This window comes from Sarcophilus harrisii, chromosome 1, assembly GCF_902635505.1.
Source record: "Sarcophilus harrisii chromosome 1, mSarHar1.11, whole genome shotgun sequence".
NCBI lineage: Eukaryota > Metazoa > Chordata > Mammalia > Dasyuromorphia > Dasyuridae > Sarcophilus > Sarcophilus harrisii.
In genome coordinates, this window is record NC_045426.1 from 23397622 (window position 1) to 23421790 (window position 24169).

At 42.3% G+C, this 24169-nt stretch overlaps 1 protein-coding gene across 2 annotated transcripts in view; it reads left to right on the plus strand.

Annotated features, from left to right (window-relative positions):
• The window catches only part of PTPRG (protein tyrosine phosphatase receptor type G), a 771239-nt gene that overhangs the window by 657029 nt on the left and 90041 nt on the right, over window positions 1-24169 (plus strand). For both annotated transcript variants that reach the window (XM_023498086.2, XM_023498087.2), the window contains exon 13: window positions 9062-9191. In XM_023498086.2, the coding sequence (XP_023353854.2) occupies window positions 9062-9191 (130 nt within the window). The remainder of the gene's footprint in view (window positions 1-9061; window positions 9192-24169) is intronic.

The following is a 24169-nucleotide window of genomic DNA, read 5'->3' on the forward strand; positions in this document are numbered from 1 at the left end:
AGGAAGTAGCCCAGCCCACCCCCTGGGCGGCACTGGACCACAATTAGGTGGTTGGAGTGATCCTTTTGGCTAAGCCGTACACTTGAAGAACTAGACTCCATAAGGGGCTCCTAGAGTTTCTTGCAGAGGGCTGGGGAAGGAAGAGAAGGTGAGAGAGAAAGGTGGAATGCTCTAAGTCCATGCTGAGAGTGGAAAGTACACATGGCAGGGGGCCACCGAACAGACGGGAAGGAGGACCGGTTCTCAGGTTTTGCCACCTGAAATCTCCAGATGCTACTGTAATAAAGTCCACTGAGTGCTGATTTACTGAAGCCGGTATTTACAGGCCTTGGAAGTCCAATGGGACTTTGGAAAAAGCTGTCCCGTTTCCCACACCTACAACCGCAGTAGAGATCAGGAGCTCCTCTTGGAGTGATAGATAGAAAGGGAGGTGGGTGTGAATGGTGGGGGTGTTCTAATGGAAACAAATGGGATGCTGCGAGCCAGCCCAAGATCCATCATGGTGGGACAGAAGCCCCGTCCGATATTGGGAGCATCCATCTGCATTTGTAAATGGCAAACCGTGGCTTCTCTGCATCGGTGGTTTATGAAATGTCAGGACTGGGGTGGAAGGAGAGGGGGAGAAAGTTTTATGCCCTGATAAAAGCTGCTGCTTTTATTATCTACAGTTTATGGTGATGAGTGGCTTTACTTAGGGAGAATAAACACATTTATGTTGCCCACGATTGAGCTGGTGGACGGCCTGCCAAGGCGGCAGATTTATGGGCACAGGAAATGCCTCCCTTCCGCGTGGCCTTCTCCCACCCTTCAAGACACCCAGAACTTGCTCTCTTCATTCCCCAACTTCTGACCTTGTTTTAGATCCCGGCCCATCTTTGTCATTGAAAATATGCTTTTCTTCTTGTTGAAAGGACGAGGCTTCCTTACCCTGGGCTGAGTGGCACAGTGGAGAGGGTTGGGGTCCGTCTGATGGAGGATGCCTGCCTGAAGCATCCACACCACATTGTAATCATTTTTTATTTGCTTCCTACTGGGATGAAATCCAAGCCAGTAAAAGGCAAACAGAATTAATTCAGTGATGACATATGCCACTGAAAACTGTTTTTCTTTTCTTCTCTCTCTCTCTCTCTCTCTCTCTCTCTCTCTCTCTCTCTCTCTCTCCATCTCTGCCTCTGTCTCTCTCTGTATGTTTGTCTCTGTCAATCCCCATCTCTATCTCTGTGTGTGTCTCTTTCTCTCTGTGTCTGTCTGTGTGTGTCTCTCTCTCTCTGTGTTTCTCTCTCCCCCCCCCCTTTCTTCCTTTCCTCCCTCCACCCCTCTCACAGACCTGGATAGATAATTATTTACATATGTTCTCTCTCTCTCTCTCTGTTTCTTTGTCTCTCTCTGTCTCTATCTCTGTCTCTCTCCTTCTGTCTCTGTCTCTGTCTCTCTCTCTCCTTCTGTCTCTTTCTCTCCCTCCCTTCTTCCCTCACTCCCTCTCTTCCTCCCTCCCTCTTTCCCCCCTTCCCCCTCTCTCCTTCCCTCTCTCTTCCCCCCCCACCTTCTCTTTCCTTCTCTCCCTCCCTCCCAAAGAGCTACCTCTCAAGGACCTCCCAAGCTAATACAAGAGGCAATTTGCAAACAACTGCTCCCTAGCCAGGTCCAGAGTCTATAAGCACCAGGGCTATAAAGAAAGGCAAAAACATGCTCCCTACCCTCAGGAAGGTCCTAATTCATTGGGGGAGATAGGGTGCAAACAACATGATGTAGAGTGTATACAAGTTAATCTCTGTGGAATAGCACTAGTAGTAGGGGTTCCTATAGAAAGAGGGATTAGGGAAGCCAAGAGGCCAAAGTGAGGACAGAGAAGACATTCTAAAAATAGAAAAGAAAGACCCAAAGGCAGGAGATGGAGTATCACATTCAAGGAAATATGTAGTCAACTGGCCACCCAGCCTTCCAAGTTTAATGCAGTCCCTGAGTAGCTCTGGTTCTATGATCCTGCGCCCCTGACCCTAAAGGAATCCAGAGGACAATCTGTCCTCCATTATCTACTGGGTTGTCCATGTCCTACTTTGAACAGAAGCTGGAGAAGTTTCTGGAGGTGGCTCTTACAGTGTTCTCTGCTATCTGCAGGATGAGCATTTGAAAGCGATCCCTCCTTTCTTCAGCATTTTTTGTACTGATCAATAAGATATGGCCCAAGAACCAAGATGGCAGAAGTCAGAATCGAGCAGGATAAGGAAAGCATAGAATCAATCCATGGGCCCCCTCACATCTGTGACACAAAGAAATTACCCAATTTCAAATTAATTGCTTAAGTTTCTCAAATGATAATGGCACTCTAATGAACATCTAATAAAGGAAGTTGTTGGCACAAAATCTTTATCTCAAGAGCCAGACAATAATATACCTGGGCATGTGAACAGGGCATTCCCAAAGCCATGTTTTCCACTCCAATTCTGGGTTCTTTGTAGATACCCTATGAGCTTGTTATTCCCTGGGATGGTTCACTATCCTGCTCTGACAAATAAGGACTAGCTTATCTCATGTCAGACAGCCTGTAGAGAATGGAGATCCCAACGAGCAAGAGCCAGATCAGCAATAGGGTCTTAATATGAAAAAACTCATGAAGTTCAGGTCCAAAGAGATGGCTGCTGGAGTCCTTTCTGAGTCTGTAGTTCTACGATTCTGATTTGGAAAAGACTGGGAGGAGCCAGCCGGCTACACAGCCTTTGATGGAGGCAACCTGGATAACCTGAGTTATCACGGAGCCTTTGAATCTAATAATTTGAACTTCAGATTGATTTCATCACACTTGACTGGAAGAAAGTCCCTAGTACAGTCCATCGAGAAGTGCACTGAAAATGTCAAGGGATTTGAGGAAATTTGAATTTGTGTGTGTGTGTGTGTGTGTGTGTGTGTGTGTGTGTATGTGTGTGTGTGTGTATACAAATGTGCATAAATTTGAACTCATATATATACAAATTTGCAAATATACATGCATACATAAATATGTGTGTGTGTTTTGTTTGTGCAAAGTTGAAGAAGGTGGGGAAGGAAGTGATTTACAAAAAAAGGCCAATTTGTAGTTTTACTATTTACAACTTGACTTTCTGTTTTTCACATCCACAATAATGTAGATTTGTTTACTCGGCAGTTCAGCTCTGGGCTCCTTTCCCCCATGCTGACACAAAGTGTGTCTCACCAAGAGAGACCTGTGGTCACTGGCTCATAGGATTTTGAGCTAAAAGCAACCTTAGAGGTCACACAATAGACATCTGTCTGAAGACAGGCTGAATGGCTTCTTGGAGAGGACAATGTAAAGCCAAAGCTTGTCTTCTGGATTCCTTAGGCATTCTGGGGAAGCCCATGAACCCCTCTCAAGAAGAAGGTTTTTAAATGCATAAAATTAAATATGGGGGATGACAAAGGAAACCATTTATAGTGAAATACAGTTATCAAAATGACAAGTTTCCCCCGCCTATGGCTAAGAAACCCTGGTCTGGGTGGTTGCTGAGTTCCCTTGTAGCTCTGAGATTCTGAAATAGACCCATGTTGTTTCTTGGAGCAAACCCAAGTCCGTCGACCAACAGCAACTCTGTAATATTTCTGAGATATTATCTTTGGAGTGATTTATTTCATCAGGAAATGGGATTGAAGTTCAAGTGTCGCTAGATCAAAGGGTTGAGATTTTGAAATTGACAATGAGGGGAGGGCATTGTGGCCATAATGGCAAACCATAGTTAGATTTAATTTCAGAAGAGATCTGCCTGAATTTAAATCCTAATTGACAGTTATGGGCTTTATGATCTTGGGCGTGCCGGCTGAAAAATGGGAATTATAATGCTTATAGTACCACATTGGCTGAGCTGTTTTGAGGCTCAAGTAAGATATTACAAGCTTAAAAGCTTGGTATAAATATCAGGAATTTTAAAGATGTCCTGTAAGAAGAAAAGGGCATAGTGTTGATTGTGCCTCCCAGTTAAGACGCAGTATGTCGCGTAGTAGGAACAGCCTTTGAGTTAGGGAATCCAGGGTTCAAGTCCTGGGTTTGAACAATGCATATGGGCTGTGACCTTGCTCTCTCAGGGTCTAAGTGATCTCGACTTCTCGGGGTCCCCAGACAACCAATTAACTGTAACTTGAGTTACAGACAAGTTGCTGATCTGCAACTCTAGAAGGATTTCCGCATTGGGAATTGCCTACGTCAAGACAATCATGAGCCTTCTCTCATCCCATTACCAATGCTACTGCATATCAGAAACCAGTAGCACTCATTCATTCAAATAATTTAATTCAATAAACTTTAATTAAGCATCCAGTATATTCAAGGCATTGGGGATAGAAGCAAAAAAGGAAAGGTCCTTGCCTGCAGGGAGCTTACAGTTAACCAGCCTGATGATGACGGCTGGTGGGGAATAAAGATGGAATCTCTGGGAGCAAAACGCCCGTGCTCAGTTCTGTTTTTGCCTGATGATTTAATTTTCTAGAAGGAAAGAAAATTTGGGAGTCAGGTTTTGGAACCTCTTCACTGTCTGTAACCTCAGTCAAGTCACTGAAATTCTCTGAGTCTCAATGGTTCTCATTGATGAAATAAAAGAATTAGATCCAGCGAATTTAAAGAGTGAGGTGGATGCAGGGAGGACTGGCACCTTTTCAGGGCTGCTCATCCACCTTTCATGTCCACCTGTGACCCACACCCACCTGGGGCTCCAAGAAGTCACGTGCGGCAGCCACAGCCTGGTGAACGTGTGAGCAGATGGGCTAAGGCAGGTTGAGGGGAATAGACAGCCGTCAGATCCTTTATGAGTTAGGGGACGTCCACCCCAAGCATGTAAAGCCTTCCCCTAGTGGAATGAGCTGGTGAGAACAATTGGGTCCAGCAACAAATGTCTGTGGAGGGCTTGGAGCTAGATCAGCCATTGGAGCCGCCCAAGGTCGTCCCCTGCATCTGGGCCATCACCAACAGCCCTGGCTTTTGTCCTGCCACTGGCCTCTGGAGGAGAGAATGAGGCTGATGACTGCAGCCGTCTCACTTAAATCCAAGTCAGGACATCATCTGGGACGTCATTGGTCCCCTTCGAAAACCAGACGCTGCTCTGTGGCCCCATGCACATCACATGGGGAGAGAAGTCACAGCCTGACCTTCTTATCCCTTCAGGGATGCTTCTGATCATAGGTGGGGCAATGGCTGTGAATAGAGCATGCTGCCATTAGGTGGCCCCCAATGCCAGTTTCCCAAGCTGTGCCGGAAGCAACATAAACAAGCCTGTGCTTGAAATAAGCTTTGCACTTCTCCAGAGTCAAGGTCAACTGCCATCTCCTCCCAAAAACCCATCTGTCTCCCTCTGTCTCTGTCTATCTGTCTCTCTCTCCCTGTCTGTCTCTGTTCTCTCTGTGTCTGTCTCCTTCTCTATGTGTGTGTGTCTCTCCTTTTCGTTCTCTCTTTCTCTGTCTCCTTCTGTCTCTCTCTCTGTCTCTCTGTGTGTCTGTATCTCTCCTCTTTCTCTCTATCTTTGTGTGTGTGTGTGTGTGTGTGTGAGAATATATGTGTCTCTGTCTCTGTCTCTGTCTCTCTCTCCTAAATTCCCAGTTTTTAGCTGTCCTTTATTCACTTAGAGTCCATCTTGATCCTGCTTAAGTATGCTATTGTTGGGGTTTTATATCTTTTTTTCATGAATAGACTGAGGCTTCTTCAACTTTTTCCACCCATTTTCACCTGAGGAACTTTTATGCAACTCAGCGTATAAAACATGTATAAAATCAAACTTTGACCAGTAATAAATCATAATTTTGTGACCCCCACATTCAGTTATGAGAACCCCTTATGGGGTCGTGACCCACAGTTCAAGAAGCTTTGGAATTGACTGTTAGGAATAATTCTGTGTTTGTGCATGTATACACACATACATGTATGTATACATACACATGTGTATCTATAATTACATAATATATATTGTATATATAATTATGTAATATGTGACATATCATGTAATAAATATATAACTATATACAGATAGAATGCAGATAGTATTACTAGTGTGTCACTTTAAAAACAGAGCTCGTCTCCTGAAACAGCGATTGCTCTAGCTGTCTGGCCTTCCTTCCTTTCCTTCTGTGGATCGTGCCCTGGAAGCCTTTCTGGATAAAAAGCTCATTTTGTAGCTTGAGCTAGATTTCAAGAAGGAAAGTCAAAGAAGTATTATTTACTATCCATGATGAATGAAACTGGGGAGCCAGATAGAACATTGGACTTGGAATCAGGAAGAGTCATCTTCTTGAGTTCAGATCTCAGACACTTACTAGTTGTATGATCCTGGGCAAGTCACTTAACCCTGTTTACCTAAGTTGCCTCATTTGTAAAATGAGCTGAAGAAGGAAATGATAAATCATTCTAATATCTTTACTCCATCCCGAAAAGGGAAAAAAACAATCCCAAATGGGGCCATAGAGAGTTGGAAACAACTGAAAAAGATGAATCAAGTTATCCCTACTCAGGGAAACTTCATCGTACTGTGGAAGACAACACCCACTTATAAATATAAGTGATTACAGTGTCATCCTATAGTGGAAAGGTCACTGGTCTTCAACTCAGAGGGTATGAATTCCAATTCCATTTCTGAAGTAAATCATTTAAACTTCCTGACCCTGTTTCCTCATCTGTTAAATGGGTGAATGTAACTATCTAGAATCTTAAACCCTCAATCTCAAGTCGATGGAACAACGTGATCTGGTTTCCTCATCTGTTAAATGGGTGAATGTAACCAAGTGGAATCTAAAACCCTCAATCTCTGAGCCAATGTGAGCTGGTTTCCTCCTCTGTTCAATGAATGAATGTAACTATCTAGAATCTAAAACCCACAATCTCCAACTCGATGGAACAACGTGAGCTGGTTTCCTCATCTGTTAAATGGGTAAATGTAACCAAGTAGAATCTATAACCCTCAATCTCCAAGTCGATGGAAAAATGTGAGCTGGTTTCCTCATCTGTTAAATAGGTAAATGTAACCAAGTAGAATCTAAAACCCTCAATCTCTGAGCCAATGAACCAATGTGAGTTGGTTTCCTCCTCTGTTCAATGAATGAATGTAACTATCTAGAATCTAAAATCCTCAATCTCCGAGTCAATGGAACAACATGAGCTGGTTTCCTCATCTGTTAAATGGGTGACTGTAACTAAGCAGAATCTAAAACCCTCGATCTTCAAGCCGATGAAACAATGTGAGCTGGGACAAGTCATGCAGCCTCCCTGTGAAACGGGACCCAGCCAAGGGCGGGGTCAGCCTTCCGCTCTGGACTGCCAACCATCCTTTCCCAGCTCGGCTCCTGTTCAGTCACCGGGCCACCTCCAGCTGATTAGTCCTGCTCCAGTCAGTCCCCCAATGGGCCCTACCTCCCTCTGCTGAATGCTGGCCTAGTTTTGGGAAAGCAGACAGAATCCTCCCTGAGTGAGCCTGCGGCCCTGCTCTCAACAAAAACAAAAACAGAACCGCTTTCCCCTCCAGACACAGTTACCCTTTGATTCTGGATTCTCCCTGCCCTTCTCCACTGAATTCTGCCCCCCTGAAAGTGCACGGCCGGCATGATGTCACATAGCAGTGACATTCGGAGGCTCCCAGCTGCCTCTGTTTTGTGGACAGGCGGAGATATGTAGGACGGCGAGCCACTGCAGCTCAGAACGAGTCCTTGGTTTGTGTCTATTAAAAATAGAGAAAATGAACTGAACCCTCCCTGGCAACTTTGCAGGGGAGGGGGGGTGATCATGCCTTTTTCTTCTGCCCTAGGTACAAAGCACAGCCTGCTTTTTCAGGGATCGTTTTCTCAGACAATAAACAATTATTAAGCACCTACTGCATGCCGGACACTGTGCTAAGGACCAGGAATTTAGAGTAAGGCAAAGACAATCTCCCCTCGAGAGACTCATAATAAGGGGAAAAGCAGGCAAACATTATGTACAAACACAGCTCCAGACAAGTGCCCAAAGGAGTTTTATTTCAACTCACATATGTATGATTAAATAAAATATGCTTAATGACCAACTTCTGCAAGCTCGTTTGTGTTTGCGACAGAGCCCTGGGTCTGTCTGGCCTCCAGCCTGTGGGAGGGATGCTCACAGAGCAGCACTTATGTAAGGTGCAGTGTTTTGGTTGTGACTAAGGAGGAAATGGTGACAACTGCACTCTGTGCGATCCCTGGGCTGGCCAGGACAGGCAGCACCGAGCAGACTGGGCGGGCGCATCGGGACACTTCGGTCCCTCCCTCTCAAAAGTGGAGCAGGACTCGGTGGCTGCTGCTGTGCTGACCCTGTCTGTTCCCTCTGCATCTCCCTCCCTGCTGCTCCCTCTGATTTGGGTTTTCTCTCTGCCTCTCTCTCCTTTTTCTTATCTTTCTCCATTCTTTTCTCCACTTTCCCTTTCTTTCCTCTTCTCCCCTTCATTCCTCTTCTCTCAGCTTTTTTCTTCCCTATCTTTTCCTCTTTCTCTTTCCTTCTCTTTTCCCCTTTTCCCTCCTTTTCTCTTCTCCTTTCTTTTCTATCTCCCTTTCTCCCCCTCCCTTCTCTCTCTTCTCATTCTCCTCTTTTTTCTCTCTTCCTCTCTCCTCTTCCTTTATCCCTCTATCTCTCTGTGGGTCTCTGTATCCCCTCTCTCTATCTCTATCTCCTCTCTCGCTGTGTGTCTGTCTCTGTCTCTCCGTGTGTCTGTCTTTCTCAATCTCTCTCTTTTTTCTCTTTTCCTCTTTTCCCTCCCTTTCTACTCTCCTTTCTTTTCCATCTCCCTTTCTCTCCCTCTTTTTTCTCTCTCCCTTTTCATTCTTCTCTTTTTTCTCTCTTCTTCTCTCCTCTTCCTTTCTTCCTCTCTCTCTCTCTAATTCTTTCTCCTATTCTCGCTATCTCTCAGTGTGTCTCTGGATCCCTTCTCTTTGTCTCTTCTCTCAGTGTGTTTGTTTCTATCTCTCAATCTCTTTTTCTCCCTCTGTTTCTGTCTCTCCATCTTTCTTTTTCTCCTCTATCCCCCTTTTCCATTTTCCTTCATCTCACCCCCTGGTTTTTAACTGGATTGATTTCTGTTTGCTGCAGACAAAAACACCTCTAGCATGGTGACCCGCGCTTCTCCTGGGAGGATGGACTGGATCATCCCCTTGATCGTAGTGTCTGCTCTGACCTTCGTGTGCCTCATTCTTCTTATTGCTGTGCTAGTTTACTGGAGGTGAGTTCATTTTTTTCTATTCACCATTAATCAAAAGTGTTGGGAAAAGTTTACCTTTTAGATACCAACTGACCAGTATTGGGCTGAGTGGTAGCCCAGAATGTTCCACTGGGGAGACTGGAACGGGGATGGGGATGACTTCTCTGATACTCTTTTTCATTCAAAAAGTTCCTCTTATGAGAGTTGGAGGATTTCTGACATTATCCCAGAAGGGGTCTAAATCCTCCAGGACAGGGGACTATTGGTATTGTTGGACCTTATGAAACTGATTTCAAAAAAGCTAAACTGGACCCCAGTTTCATAATTGGCCGATCAACGGGCCATGGAGATATAAGTACAAGGAATAAAACAATTCCTACTTTCAGGGAGCTCACGTTTTAACAGGGCAGACAACAAGGTCTCATGTAAATAGATACAGGAGAAGCATAAAGATGAGGAGTATAAATAAAAACAGGGTATTTAATACAAGTAGTTTTGGATAACTGCATGATATCTCCAAACTTATTAGACCGATACTCTTAAAAGTACTTATGACAAGGCGTTTCACCTAGACCAGTTCTTGATGTAGAGTCCTTGGATCAGTTTTAGGGGCTCCATGAGCTTGGATGGGAAATAAAAATATCTCCAAATTCATTAGACTGATGATGCTCTTAAAAGTACTTATGAAAAGGGCTTTTACCTAGACCAGGGGTTCTTAACCTAGAGTCCTTGGATCGATTTCAAGCACTCCATAAACTTGGATGTGAAAAATATATATATATCTCCAAACTCATTAGACCAATGATGCTCTTAAAAGTACTTATGAAAAGGCTTTTCACCTAGACAAGGAGTTCTTAATTTAGATTCTTTGGATTGATTTCAGGGGCTCCATGAACTTGGATGGGAAATAAATATATCTTTCTTTTCTAAAATCAAACTGAAATTTAGCATTTCCTTCAATTATTTAGAGATTGTGAGAAAGGAGCCATAGGTGTCACTAAATTGACTGCCAAGCGGATCCATGACAACCATAAAAAAATTAAGAATCCCTAAGCTCGATGTTGAGCTATTACAAATTTAAGATATGACATTTTAGTAAGTCTACAAAGGTTTCACTGAGCCTTCAACTGTGTCTTAATGATGCCAGAGAATATGTGGTACAAATCATTAATAACAGGAGAAGTCAGGAGAAGCAGCTGTTGCACAAGAGAGAGTGAGCTTCTGGGTCAAAAAGAGCTGGCTTCCAAACCTACCTGTGATACGTTGTCTGTGGGATGCTGGGCAAGTCACTGAATCTCTAAATTTTTCACTAAGGTTAAGTTATAGGGAAGAGCTCCATCTGCAGTGACAGAGAGAGTTCCTCACCCACAGATGCCCAGACTGATAAGATCCAAAAACAAAAAAGGAGAAACAGCAGCCAGCAGTGAATTTAAGTGAATGGGATCAAGGGAGGCAGGACCAGGCCTCCTTCAGTGACTTCCTCATCCTTTGCCTCTTACAGAGAAATGGACAGGTGAGGGCAGAGAGCTAGCCCGCACTCTACTGAGAGCTTACATGTTTCCCCTGGGACTTTTTTTGGAAGCGGGCGGCCAAAATAGCTTTGCTTTTCTCAAGTACAAATAGATGTTTAGTGGAAGAATTTGAAAGCTGTCCAAGAAATAGGATAGGTTCCAAGAGTCACAATTCTAAAACTACATTTTAAAAGAATGGTTTGAGGCAGTCTGGTCTTTAAACTTTATTTTTTTTAGGCACAAAACTTTTTTATTAATTTATAAAACTAGTGATGGTGATAACATAATAATCAGGAGGACAAAAAAGAAATTTGAATTAGCAGTGTCTGAAAAAAGTAGTTGAGAATAAGATCAGCAGGGGACAGGGCCTCCTTTCTGGCCAACACATTTTTAAATTAATGTTTGGAGTGAAGGTGCATATTGGGAACACAGGGAATTGGTAAGGGAAGAAGCGAGCCCTGTGACCCTTTGACAAAGCAGTTTTGACAATACACTGACAGAACTGGCCTTCTTATCTTTTGGACACTTGGAGACAGTGAATGATATGTGAACAAACCTGCCCTAAATAGAACACACGTCAAGGCCGGAGGAGAGCCTGACCCATTCTTTGCCTGAAGTTGAAACAGAGACGCTGCAGGATTTTGGAGTGTCAGAGGATTTTGGGGGTTTTGGGTTTTTTTTGGGGGGAAAAAGACGAAGAACTCATTTTTCGCAACTGCCGGTTAACATCTCATAGGTTTGGTGGCTGCAGAATCAGCATCACTGTAGAATAGTTCTGAAAGCTAGATGTTTATATCATTTGTGTCCTGCTCCCACAACATGGACTTAATCTCTAAATTTTTTGTTATTGTTATTTGTTGTTGTTCAGTCATTTTAAATCATTTCTGACTCTCCATGACCCCATTTAGGGTTTTCTTGGCAAAGATACTGGAGTGGTTTGCCATTTCCTTCTCTAGCTCACTATACAGATGAAGAAACAAGGTAACCAGGGTTAAGTGACTTGCTCGGGGTCACACAACTAATTGGTGTCTGAGATTAGATTTGAACTCAGGATAATGAGTCTTCCTGACTCTAGGCTTGGTGCTCTGTGCACCAATACAGCTATCCCTATCTTTGAATCTATGTCAATCAGTTATTTGTAATCCAAGGGAGAAAATTAGTTGGTGGCCAGCCCTAAATCTGCCTGCTTCCACCTTCTACTCATTCACCTATTCCTGCTGAGACCAAACAGAGCTGGTTTTTCTCCATGTCAACTCTCAGAATACTTGAAGTTGGTCACTATCCCCCATCCAACTTAAGTCTTCTGTTCTCTGGAATAAACATCCACAGTTCCTTCAACCCATCATCATCTGGCAAGATATTGAGACCTTTCCTGTTCTTGTTTACCTTCCTCTAGACCTTCTCCAACTTATTCTTCCGAAAATATAGCACCCAAAAGGTGCATGGTACTTTAGTACTTTACTTTTTTGTCACCACGAAAGAGTAGAGCAAGACTAACCATTCCCCAGTCCCAGACACCATGCTTCCCTTCATCAGGCTTCGGGTCTGCAGTAATACACTAGACTTATATTGAACTTGCACTCCACTGTGTAATTTCTAGATCATCTTCAAATAAGGGTCATAGCTTCAGAGACCTAGAGCTTGAAAAAATCTAGGATCAGAGATTAGGAAGGAATATCGGAGGCTATTTAGTCCAGCCCCCTTCATTAGTAGATGGGGAAGTTGAGGATCAAAGAGATTACTAAGTCCCATTTTCCCCTCAGTGCTTCTGTCCTATGCCTCTCCAGATCCTTTTTCTTTTCTTTTCTTTTTTTTTTAGAAATTTGAAACCTCTGATTTCCAGAGGTAATGTTTCACCCTGCTTCATATCTTGAGGAGTGAAAAGGTCTCACTCAGTCCCCTTTATCTCCTCTCCTAAGGGAGAGATCAGCTCATATTACAAAACCAATAGAGCAGTTGTTCTACCAGAGAAGGACTTGACAATGACATTGGTCACTCACACCCTGGGGAAGCCCCATTCCCAAAATCCAAAAGGAGGAAAAAAAGATATCATTTCCACTTCAATTATTCCCATTTTTTGTCAGGAAGAAGTGGAAGGTCAGGACAGATATAAGGTATGTCCTTTGAGCACAGAAATGCTACTGAAGTTTAAGAGAGCCTGAGGAAGAATGAGTGAATTTGTGCTGCTGAACATTAATCACCTTCCCTGGCTAAGATGGCAATGATATTGTAGTGTTTCTTCTAGGCTTGGAAGGTTCAGTTCCTTATGACATTAGCTGTTGGAAATATAAAGCCAAAGGTATATCTGGGGTTCTTGAAGGGAGCTTCTGGGGACAAGAGGGTAAGATTAGTGTAGATTCAGACCAAGGAAAGAGAGAAAGCCTTTACTTCCATGTCAGAAGCAAATGTCCTAAACAATGGCCACCAATCTATTTTGTCCATATCCATCACTGTCAGAAGTATTTCAAGATCAAACTAAAGACACTAAGTTTATGTCTTTACGTCTTTGAGGATGAGAAAGATTTCGTGATTTTCTCAAATTTAAATGGGTAGAAGCAGGATTTATATCCAGATATTTTGACTCCAGAGCCAGTATGATGAACCTAGTGGCAAAAGCAGTTGTGATCAATCAAAGAACTCTCTTGGAGAGACAGAGCCAACTTCCAAAGCCAGTTTTTTGGATTGGAAATCCTTTCTATGATTAATACCACATTGGGAAGACTACTCAAAGCATCTCACAAAACAAAAAAAGAAATAGGTCTTCTAGAGAAGGCAATGATTGATTTGTATTTTGAAGGCAAAGATGGACTCTATAAAATAAAAGTATAGCACAGGTGCATTGTGGGCATGGAGGCAGGCAGTCAGGAATATGGGGAGGGGAGAGCCACACCTGAGCTATAGAAGGAAGGCCAGTGTATCAGGTTGGTTCAGAGGCCAGGTAAGAAGAATACCCAGTGAGGCTGAACAAAAACAGGAGAGGGTAATTTCTTTTTTTTTCTTTTTTTTTCTTTTCTTTCTTTTTTTTTTCCTGAGGCAATTGGAGTTAAGTGACTTGCTCAGGGTCACCCAGCTAGGAAGTGTTAAGTGTCTGAGGCCGAATTTGAACTCAGGTCCACCTGACTTCAGGGCTGGTGCTCTATCCACTGTGCTATCTTGCACAGTGCTATCTTGTAATTTCAATAAGGTGATAAGGTAAAAAAGGAGATCACAAAGTGAGATGACAAAGGAATGGAGACAGTGATTACAGACAACATTTTCTTTTTCTTTAAAAATATATATATTTATTTATTAGCATTCTTTCTAATTTTTGCATTCTAAATTCTCTTCCTGCCTCTCACTATCTCCACCTACTGAGAAGGCAAGCAAAATGACATCATTTATACGCATGAAGTCCAATTAGCCATATCACAAAAAGCAAGAAAATTAAAATTCAATTTCATTCATACTTTATCAGTTCTCTCTTTTTCCATGATGAATCCTTTGGAATTGTATTGATCAGAGTAGCCAAATATTTCACAACTGATCATCATTACATTACTGTTACTGTGCACAATGATTTTTCTGGTTCTTCTCACTTTACTATGTATCAGTTCATATAGGTGTTGCCATAATTGTTTTGTTTTTGCTAAAACCACTCCCTTCTCATTTCTTTTATTTTTATTTTCTTTTATTTATTTGTTTGTTTGTTTATTTTTGCTAAGATAATTGGGGTTAAGTGACTTGCCCAGGGTCACACAGCAAGGAAGTGTTAAGTATCTTTAGGTCAGATTTGAACTCAGGTTCTCCTGACTTCAGGAATGGTTCTCTATCCACTGCACTACATAGGTGCCCCAGTCTGGGGTTTTTTTTGTGTGTTTTGTTTTGTTTTCTTTTTGCTGTGTCTAAGATCATGATTGATAGCTTGGACCTTTTGTATTTTCAGTGAAACATAAGAGTCTACTCTAGCCCTTTATTTTAATTCAGTGTGTCTTTCTGTTTCAAGTATGTCTCTTGTATACAACATATTGTTAAACCCATACATATGTTTGTGTGTGTGTGTGTGTGTGTGTGTGTGTGTGTGTGTGTGTGTATTCTTGCCTCTTAACCAATTCCAATGAGAGGGGGGTTCAAGCATTGGATGCCAACATTCCCCAATTTCTTCCATCAAAATTCGTTCTTGAACACCTCCTTTAGGGAAAAAAAAATTCTCACTCCAACTTTCTCTTCCCCTTCTCCCAAAACATAACTCTTTCTCATCCCTCTTTTTTTTTTAAAGAAATCATCTCAACATAATCAATTCATACCTATGCTCCCTGTCTTTATAGCTTCCTAACTGGCCTATTAATGTTAAAGTTGTTCCGAATTGCACGTATTATCTTCCCACATAGGGCTGGAAACAGTATAACTTTATTAAGTCCCTTCTGATTATGCTGTCATGTTTACTTTTTAATGTACCTCGAATTCTGTTTGAATTCAGATTTTCTATTAAGCCTCTGGTCTTTTCATCAGGAATTGTTAAAAGTCTTCTATTTCATTGTCCATTTTTTCCCAACTTAAGTATTCTACTCAGTTATTTCTGGGTAGCTGATTCTTAGGTGTGGTCCTAGAAAGATCTTTGTCTCCTGGAGTATCATTTTCCAACCCTCCACTTTTTAAAAACAGTTTTGTGCTTTTTCACAGTTTTTGAATTGTTTTTTCCTAGCTGCTTGAAGTATTTTGTCCTTGAGCTGGAAACTCTGGAAATTCATCCTTGGGGAATTTCATTTTAGAACCTCTTTCAGGAGGTAATTAATGGACCTGTTCCTTTTCTATTTTCTATTGTCTATGATTTTGGAGCAGTCTTCCTTAATAATTTCTTGAAATAGGATGTTTCATGATTGCTCATGATTTTAGGTAGCCCAATCCTTCTTAAATGAGCTCTCTTCAATCTGTTTTCTAGTTCAATTGTTCAGTAAATTAAAAACTAGTTCAGTAAATAATGGAAGAGAGATTTTCAGGAGATCTAATCTAGTTGTCCAGAAATCCAGAATGTCATGGTTCATATGGCCGTCATAGAGATAAAGCATACAGGGCTGACTTCAGAGTCAGGAAGCCATAGGTTCATATGTCACTATTGACTATGTGAACCTGGGCTAGACATTGACCTCTCAGTATCTCAGACAATTTTCAAAGACTTGGAATTATAGAACCAGTGCCTGTTGGCACTGGCAAAGAGTCTTTCCTTTCCAGGAATCCCTAAACCAATGTAATCACAGTCCAGATCCAAAAATTCTCATCATCAGTTCCAAGAATGTTAGCACTAGAAGGGACTTCAGGGGATTATCTTGTCACAGAATCATAGTTTCAGTCTGAAAGGATACTCAGAGACCATGAAATCCAACCCCATTCATTTTAGAGCAAAGTAAATGAGACCTAAACAAAGTTTTCCCAACATCATCTAGATCCCAGCTTCTTAAATTGTGGGTCACGACCCTATATGGGGTCTTATAACTGAATGTGGGGATCGCAGAATTATGATTTATTACCAATAAATGTCTGATGTGTATACCTTTTTTATATATCTATATACCCAGAGTCTCAGAAAAATTTCTTGGATGTAAAAGGGTCACAAGTTGAAAAAGTTTAAGAAGCACTGATCTAGATTGTGACAAGAACTCAGATCTCTGAAACTCCAGTCTCAGCATCCTTTTCACTGCAGGTGAAAAATGGCACCAGGCTTTCTCTGAATCCTTTTCAGTATACACAGGAGGAAACTTAGGCTCAGGGAAAGGGAAGAGAATGAGCATTTCTATAGCACATGCTACATGCCAGCCATTGTGCTGAGTCCTTACAATTGTTCAGTCATTTCAGTCAGATCTGACCCTCTGTTTACCCCATTTTGGGGTTTTATTGGCAAAGATGCTGGAGTGCTTTGCCTTTTCCTCCTGAGATCCATTTTATAAATCAGGAAACTGAGGCAAAATTAAGTGACTCATCCCTATGATCTGCTAGAATGGTTTGCCTTTTTCTCCTTTAATCCAGATTACAGATAAAGAAACTGAGGCAAAATTAAATGACATCCTTATGATCTGTTAGAATAGTTTGCTTTTTCCTCCTGTGATCCATTTTACAAATCAGGAAACTGAGGCAAAATTAAGTGACTCATCCCCATAATCTGCTAGAATGGTTTGCCTTTTCCTCCGGCAACCCATCTTACAGATAGAGAAACTGAGGCAACATTAAGTGACTTATTCCTATGATCTGCCCAGGCTCATACAGTTAGTCTGAGACTGGATTTCCACTCAAATCTTCCTGATTCCAGACTCACCACTGATCCATCTCACTGCCCAATAAATTTGATTTAAAGTGACTTATCCAGAGTCACCTGGAGACTGAGTCTAAGGGATTAGTGAGTCCTTCCCATTTCAAATAGCAAAGCTAGAAAGAGATACATGTTGGTTTTTCTTCTGTTTTACAACAGAGAAAGTTCACTGGAAGGCGAGCTCCTCCGCCTCAGAGCCGGTAGTCCCATTGTCCTTTTCACAGCCTCAGAGACTGGGACCATGTGTCTCTTTCTCCTTAACACCTCGGCGTGGTGTCATGTGGATAGATGGCAAGCAGCATTTCCTTTGGCTCAAAAGATGTGTGTGGTGGAGGCAAAAAAGGCCAGGGAAAGAGAACTCAGCTGTTTCCTCTGTCACTTTCACAAAGGTTCAAAAGGGAGCATGAGCTGACTTGGGGATCAGCTAAGAGCCACTATTTTCTCAGCACTGCCAAATTATTCTGGCAAAGACCTCAGGATGCTGTCACTTGGAGCCAGCTAAGTTATTATGCACATTGGGCAGTGAAGAGAAATGTGTTGACTTAGTTAGTTCTCCATTACTCAGGCAAGAGCTTCAATGAGGGAGCCCCCAAGCAAGCAAGTAATATCTTCTCTCCCCCGGAGAACAGTGAGTTACCTCTTTGCATTCTCGGTGGCTTCAGTACCACCTTGCCAAAAGGAGTCTTTCCAGAAAAATTTTTTTTTACCCTTTTGCTTCTCAGAATTGGAGTTGAGTCTTCATTTGAACTGATCTTATGAGTTCAAATCTGGTCTTAGATACTTATTAGCCTGTGAACAAATGACTTAATCCTATCTGCCTATGTTTCCTTGTCTGTAAAATGAGCTGGAGAAGGAAATGGCAAACTCCTCCACTATCTTTGGTAAGAAACCCCCAAATGGGGTCACAGAGAAATGAAATAACAACAATGGGTCATCTTTTGATTCTGAGACAGAAAATTTAATCTGCCTTCTCTGCCCCTGCTGAAAATATTCATTTTTTTGACCCACATTGCTAAAGATCAGCATGGGAAGCATTTAAAAAAGGTGATATAGTGAGTGGATTCAAGAAGATCTGATTTTGACTCCCACCTGAGACAAGTATTGTTCAGTTATTTCACTAGCTGTGTATTTCTGGGCAATTTAATTAACCTCTCTGCTCTTCCATTTCCTTATCTATAAAGTGAAGGAGTTGCCTCTCATAAGCTCTCAGTGGATGTTCTTATCATCTCTAAGATGAAGGCATTAGATTCACTTCTACTCCTTCCTCAGATACTTACCAGTTGTGTGACTATATAAGCAAGTCATTTAACATCCTAGTGCCTCAGTTTCTCCATCTGTAAATTCCTGCTCTCTAGGGTTTCCTGATGCTCTGTGCTGATGAGATGGCACTTGGGACATGAGAAAGATGCGTGGAATCTCTATGGCCCAGCATCTTTCAGAAGGTCTCCTTCCCATGAGCTCCGAACACTAAATTCAGGAATATACATTTTTAGAAATTTCACCATGTGTTAGGGCTTCCTCATTAAGAGCCCTGTTCATGAAAACAAGTGATTTCTGTTGACATCACATTTTTCCCCTGCCTTGATGTTGAGTAGAATAGTGTATAATAAATACATGTGGATACAAAGCCTGAATGAAGGGGACAGGGGGGAGATTCAGACAAACACACAGATGCATGTGAAAATCAAGCACGGGCCTTGCTAACTGCCCCTCCTTCGCCCCACCTCACGCACACATTGTTTTGTTGAGTTTTTGTCCATGGAAGGGCTGACCACATGTGTGTCTCTCTGGGAAGCTGCACCCACTCCCTTCCTGTACTCATTCCCACAGTGGCGACAATGAGAACGTGGCGCCGCCGATCTCATGTACACATCTCCCTCCTTCCATCTGCTCTGGCAGCAGCCTCTTCCAAGTAGCTCATGACTACGTTTGTTTTAAACACCCGTCCCGGGGGGAAAGAAAGGGGGAAAAAACCAGGAGGGAGAAATGTGCTGCAAGAAAGCTTTCATCAAATGCAGACCTTTGAGTAGCTGTGGACAGATCAAAGGCAGGTCGCCAATGGGATAGCCTTTGGGAGGTTTGGAAGAGGGGAAGCTTCACCATCCTAGCCACACACTGGGGATTTTTCTACAATTTTGAGACTGAAGCAGGCTTACCTAGAGGTTCAAATTCCCAGCTCTGCTCCTTAGTGTCTGAGTGACCTTAAACAAACACTTCATTTCTCTGATTCTCATTTTCTTCATCTATTAAGTGAAAGGAATGGACTTGATGTCCAGATAAGTCATGGGTCAGTCAGTATTCATCAATAATGATGGCAAGCTTTGCAAAGCACTTTACATATATATTGCCTCATTTGATCTTTACAATCATTCTGGAAGATAGTTCCTATTATTCCCATTTTATAGAGGAGAGAGGTTCAGCGTCTTGTCCAATGTTCCACCATTCCAAGGAAGAATTCCCATTTTACAGATGAGAGAGGTTCAGCATCTTGGCCAAAGTCCCACAATTCTAAGAAAGAATTCCATTTTACAGATGAGAGAGGTTCAGGTTCTTGTCCAAGGTCCTGCCATTCTAAGGAATAATGCTCATTTTATAGTTGAGAGAGATTCAGCTTCTTGTTCAATGTCCCACCATTCCAAGGAAGAATTCCCATTTCACAGATGAGAGAGATTCAGCATCTTGTGCAAGGTCCCACAATTCTAAGGAAGAATTCCCATTTTACAGATGAGAGAGGTTCAGGGTCTTGTCCAATGTCCCAACATTCCAAGGAAGAATTCCCATTTTACAGATGAGAGAGGTTCGCCATCTTGTCAAATGTCCCACAATTCTAAGGAAGAATTCCCATTTCACAGATGAGAGAGATTCAGTGTCTTGCGCAAGGTCCCACAATTCTAAGGAAGAATTCCCATTTTAAAGATGAGAAAGGTTCAGGGTTTTGTCCAAGGTCCCACCATTCTAAGGAAGAATTCACTTCTTGGTAATGCTAAGTCTAATGTTCCACCCACTATGTCATCTAGCTGCTTATTAAGTGCCTACTATGTGTCAGGTTCTGTGCCAGGCACAAATACAAAGAGCGAAATGATCCCTATTCACAAAGAGCTTGCATTCTGAAGCAAGAATCTGCAAATCCATATCAACGATAGGCAGAATAAATTTTAAGTGAACAAATCCAAAATTATATGAAGATGTTCTGTGGATCCCACAGCACCTGGGACTGGAGGGATTAGGAAAGTGTTCCTATCAAAGGTGGCACTTGAGCCACATCTCCAAGGCAGAGAAGGTCACAATTCTGATTTTTCACCAGATAATGGGGCACAGGAAGGAGGCAAGACGCAGCCCTTGCAGAACAAAGGATTGATTCCCCCTCCTCACACAAATGTAGTACACCCAGTTGGTGCTTATTTAAGCACCTACTATGTGCTGGGCAATACCAGGTGTTGAGGGTACAGGAAACTTATGAAACAGTCCCTGCTCTCAAGGACTCTTACTTCCTATCAAAGGAGTGTTCATATAAAAGTACATCCAGAATAAATACGGTTATTTTAAATGCATGAGAGGATCTGGGGACTCTGAAAAGATTAGGAAATCATAGTCTTTCTTCATGGTGACTAAAGATGGCTCGCCCCCGAGGTCTGAGGTTCATTAGGACAATTGTCTCCTTCAGAGCCGCTGCCTGGGGAGGGCCTTCTGTGGAGGGGCCCCAGCTGTTCTCTGGGGTGGCTGATGGGGCTTTCTCTGCCCTTCAAGGCCAGTGCAGGGGCCTGCAGCTGTGGGTAGGGGGGGGGGCGGGTCATCTGCTGGCTAAGGCAGCCATTCCTTTACAAGTTTCCCCTCAATGACCATTTCCCAAACAGCTACTCGGGGCCCTTTCAGATTTCACAGGCGCTGTCCGTTGTTATGGCAACAACCCCCTGCTGTCAGATTGGCCCTGAGATGCCCGTCGGAGCTTCTGAACAGGCAAAGTTCTGCTCATTAGGCAAAAAGAGAAGCAAGATTCACTGCCTCCAGCAGATGCTTAAACACGCTGAATGATACTTTAAAGACAGGATTAGGTGGGATGGCTTGATGGGCTGAAGGAAGGACTCCAGGAACTTCCTGTTCCCTGAGAGCCGCTTCTTTAGTCTAATGATTTTCTTTCTTTCTAACCTACCTTGCCCCCCAACACATATCCCTTTTTTGTTATAAGGAACTCCTTTTATTATTTTTTTTTGGACCAGACCTAATTAGATTGGTATAATAACTCCTGGTGGGGAAACTCCCTCTCTCAACACAGGTCAGCATCTTCCCACAACTTCTACTCACAAGTTGTCTTGGAGGTCTGAGAGGTTGAGTAACCTGCCCATTGTCACACAGCCACTGTGTGGAGAGGGGGAATTTGGAGCCACTTCTTTCTGAATCTGGGACCTGGATTGTTTACCTTTATTTCTCTCTTCACAAGAGGAGGTTTTTTTCTTTTTCTCTTCCCTTTTTTCTAAACTAGTCGTGATTTAATTAGTATAAAGAACTTCCAAAAAGGGCATTTACTTTACCAAGAAAGATCTGAATGTCTGAATGGGCCCTACAATTTACTGATTTCCTCTGTCCCTATCCCCCACTCCAGTGTAATCACAGATTTATACCCAAAGGGATCATCTAGGACATGACATACATACATCCTTATTTTACATATAGACCCAGATAATTTATTCACAATCACATGGATTGTGGCAACAGCTGGAATATGAACCCCCATCCCTTAACCAAGTCCATTACTCTTTTATTGGGTAAAGGGGCAATGACTTGTCTGAGACAAGACTTGAATCCAGTTTTTCCTGACTCTGAGTCTAAGCTGCTTTGACAGACTTCATGTTTAGGTCTGAAACAACTTTACCCAAGAGATCAAGTTACTACTTGGTGACTTTTGATTGTGGAGGAAGTACTGTCAGTTTTTTTTGCTGGAGCCGAAACGGTCTGTTCCTCAAACAGAGAAGCTGGCAGTGTTCACAGATGAGGGAAGGGTTGGAAAGAAATCAAAACATTTTCAAGAGCAGCATGGTTCAGCCTTTTGTGTCAAATTGTGAGTGTACACCAACACATGCAAGTTTCCTTCCTCCCGGTGAACAGAGCGTTGGGGCTTAGCGCATTTATAGACTTCCAGGGAAGAATGTTTTCCCATGCAATTCCCAGGGATGTTCTGCAGAGGGAGGCAGAGGAATTGCTGACTACCCACTCTGTGACTTTCTGTGGTTCATGAGTTTGTTTTCCTTAGTTTCTTGCATTCCTGCCAAGCACCTTTTTCCTAATGCAGAGTCTAAAAATTATGGGAAGAAATTAAAATTATTTGATGGTCATGAGACCATGAGAAAAATGAAGGGAGGAGACCTGAAAATGTTTGGGAAAGAAAGAGATGATCCAGGGAGTAAAAAGCCTGTGAGTGAATTGCAGAATGACAGAATTTCATAATTAGAAGGAAGCTTAACAACCATCTGGTCAAACTATATCCAAAATGAATCCTCAAAACAACATATCCAACTAAATAATAAATGCCCTAACATCTATCTATTATCTATCTTATCCATCTAATCTCTTATTAGGAATCTTTGAAATCATGTATCAAATCATTCACCTCCTATCTAGCAACTAACAATTTATCAACTATCCACCTGTATCTATCCAACTGTCCTTCTATTTATCCATCTATTTATTCATGACCATATATCTATCTGCACATATATATCATCTATCTTACTACTTATCTCTTCATCTAGCTCCATCTTTATATCTGTCTTTCTTTCTAGCCTCCATCTACTCTTGGAGTTTTTTGTGGATAGTCCATTCTTCCTTGCCACCCCTCCCAGGGCTCTACTTGTATTGATTATGGGAGTCTGAGTTTCCCCCTTACTCTTAGTATCTCTTCATTATATTAAAATTTTTCTTCTTTTTGATCATGTTTCTAGCCTATTCTGCTAGTCCCTTTTGGTACTCTTGACCAGCTTAGGTAAACACTGAGTTTTTCTTGCTATTCTTAGAATGTTTCTGCCCTGCTGCATCTAGGTGGGGTACCTGGATTCTAATCCCCTTCTCTTCTTCCTGAAAAATCCCTGGCCTAGGATAGGGAGCTGGACCCAGAACTGGGATGACGCTCCATCCTTAGCCTCAGTCAGATTTCTGCATCTGACTCTGGTAGGCACAGTTCTACTGATCTTGGCACCTCACAGGTTCTTTGCCCAGTAAATCCCTGCAGAGCAATGATTTTGTCCTTATCCTGTGCTCTGGAGTCCTGGATTCTCTCCATCTGTCTCTGTCTGTTTCTGTCTGTGTCTCTCTATTTCTGTCTCTCTCTGTCCCTGTCTCTTTCTCTGTCTCCATTTCTTTCTCTTTCTCTCCGTCCCTTTCTCCTTCCCTCTTTCTCTTCCTGTTTTTATCTCTTTTTCTCTCTCTCGTTTTATCAAATCTTTGTTTCATCTGATGTGCCTTTTCATATTTTCCTGTTTTACTCTCTTGAAAGTTTTGCTTATATGGAAACTTTTTTGTCCATACAGAGAGAGACAGAGAGAGACAGAGACAGAGAGACAGAGAGAGACAGAGAGAGAGAGACAGAGAGAGAGAGAGACAGGGGGAGAGAGAGACACAGAGAGACAGAGAGAGAGAGAGACACAGAGAGAGAGAGAGCACACTAATGAGCATCACACAAGTGAGTTTACTCAACAGCTATCTCTTCTCTAGGCTAAAATCCCTAACTCTTGCAACCTGTTCTCATTCTCTGCATTCTGGATGTTCTTCAGTTCATTAACGACCTTCTTAAAATATATTTAATAATAAAAATTGGTTAACATTCAGATAAAATATTTGGATAAAATAACATTAATAAAGCCCTGGCATCTAATATTATTGAAATAATAACATTCAAATAAAAAAGACTTATTATTGTAACACAGCAGATGTTTTAAGATTTTAAGTAATTGAGCAAGACCACTAATATAGAGCCCAGACAGTTGGACTTGATGTCAAGAAAACTTGGGCTTCAAGCTCCTCTGACACATCTTCACTTGTGGCCATGTCCTCCAGGCTTCTGGATTTGCCATAAGATCCCAGATTACCTGAAAGTGCCAATTGGTTTCAGTTGGAGGGAGTTTTGCAAGGTGGATAGAATCTGGAAGTCCTGGGTTCCTTGCACACCCCCTGACCCTTGAGAGTTTTGTGACTTTTGACAAGTCACTTATGCTGTA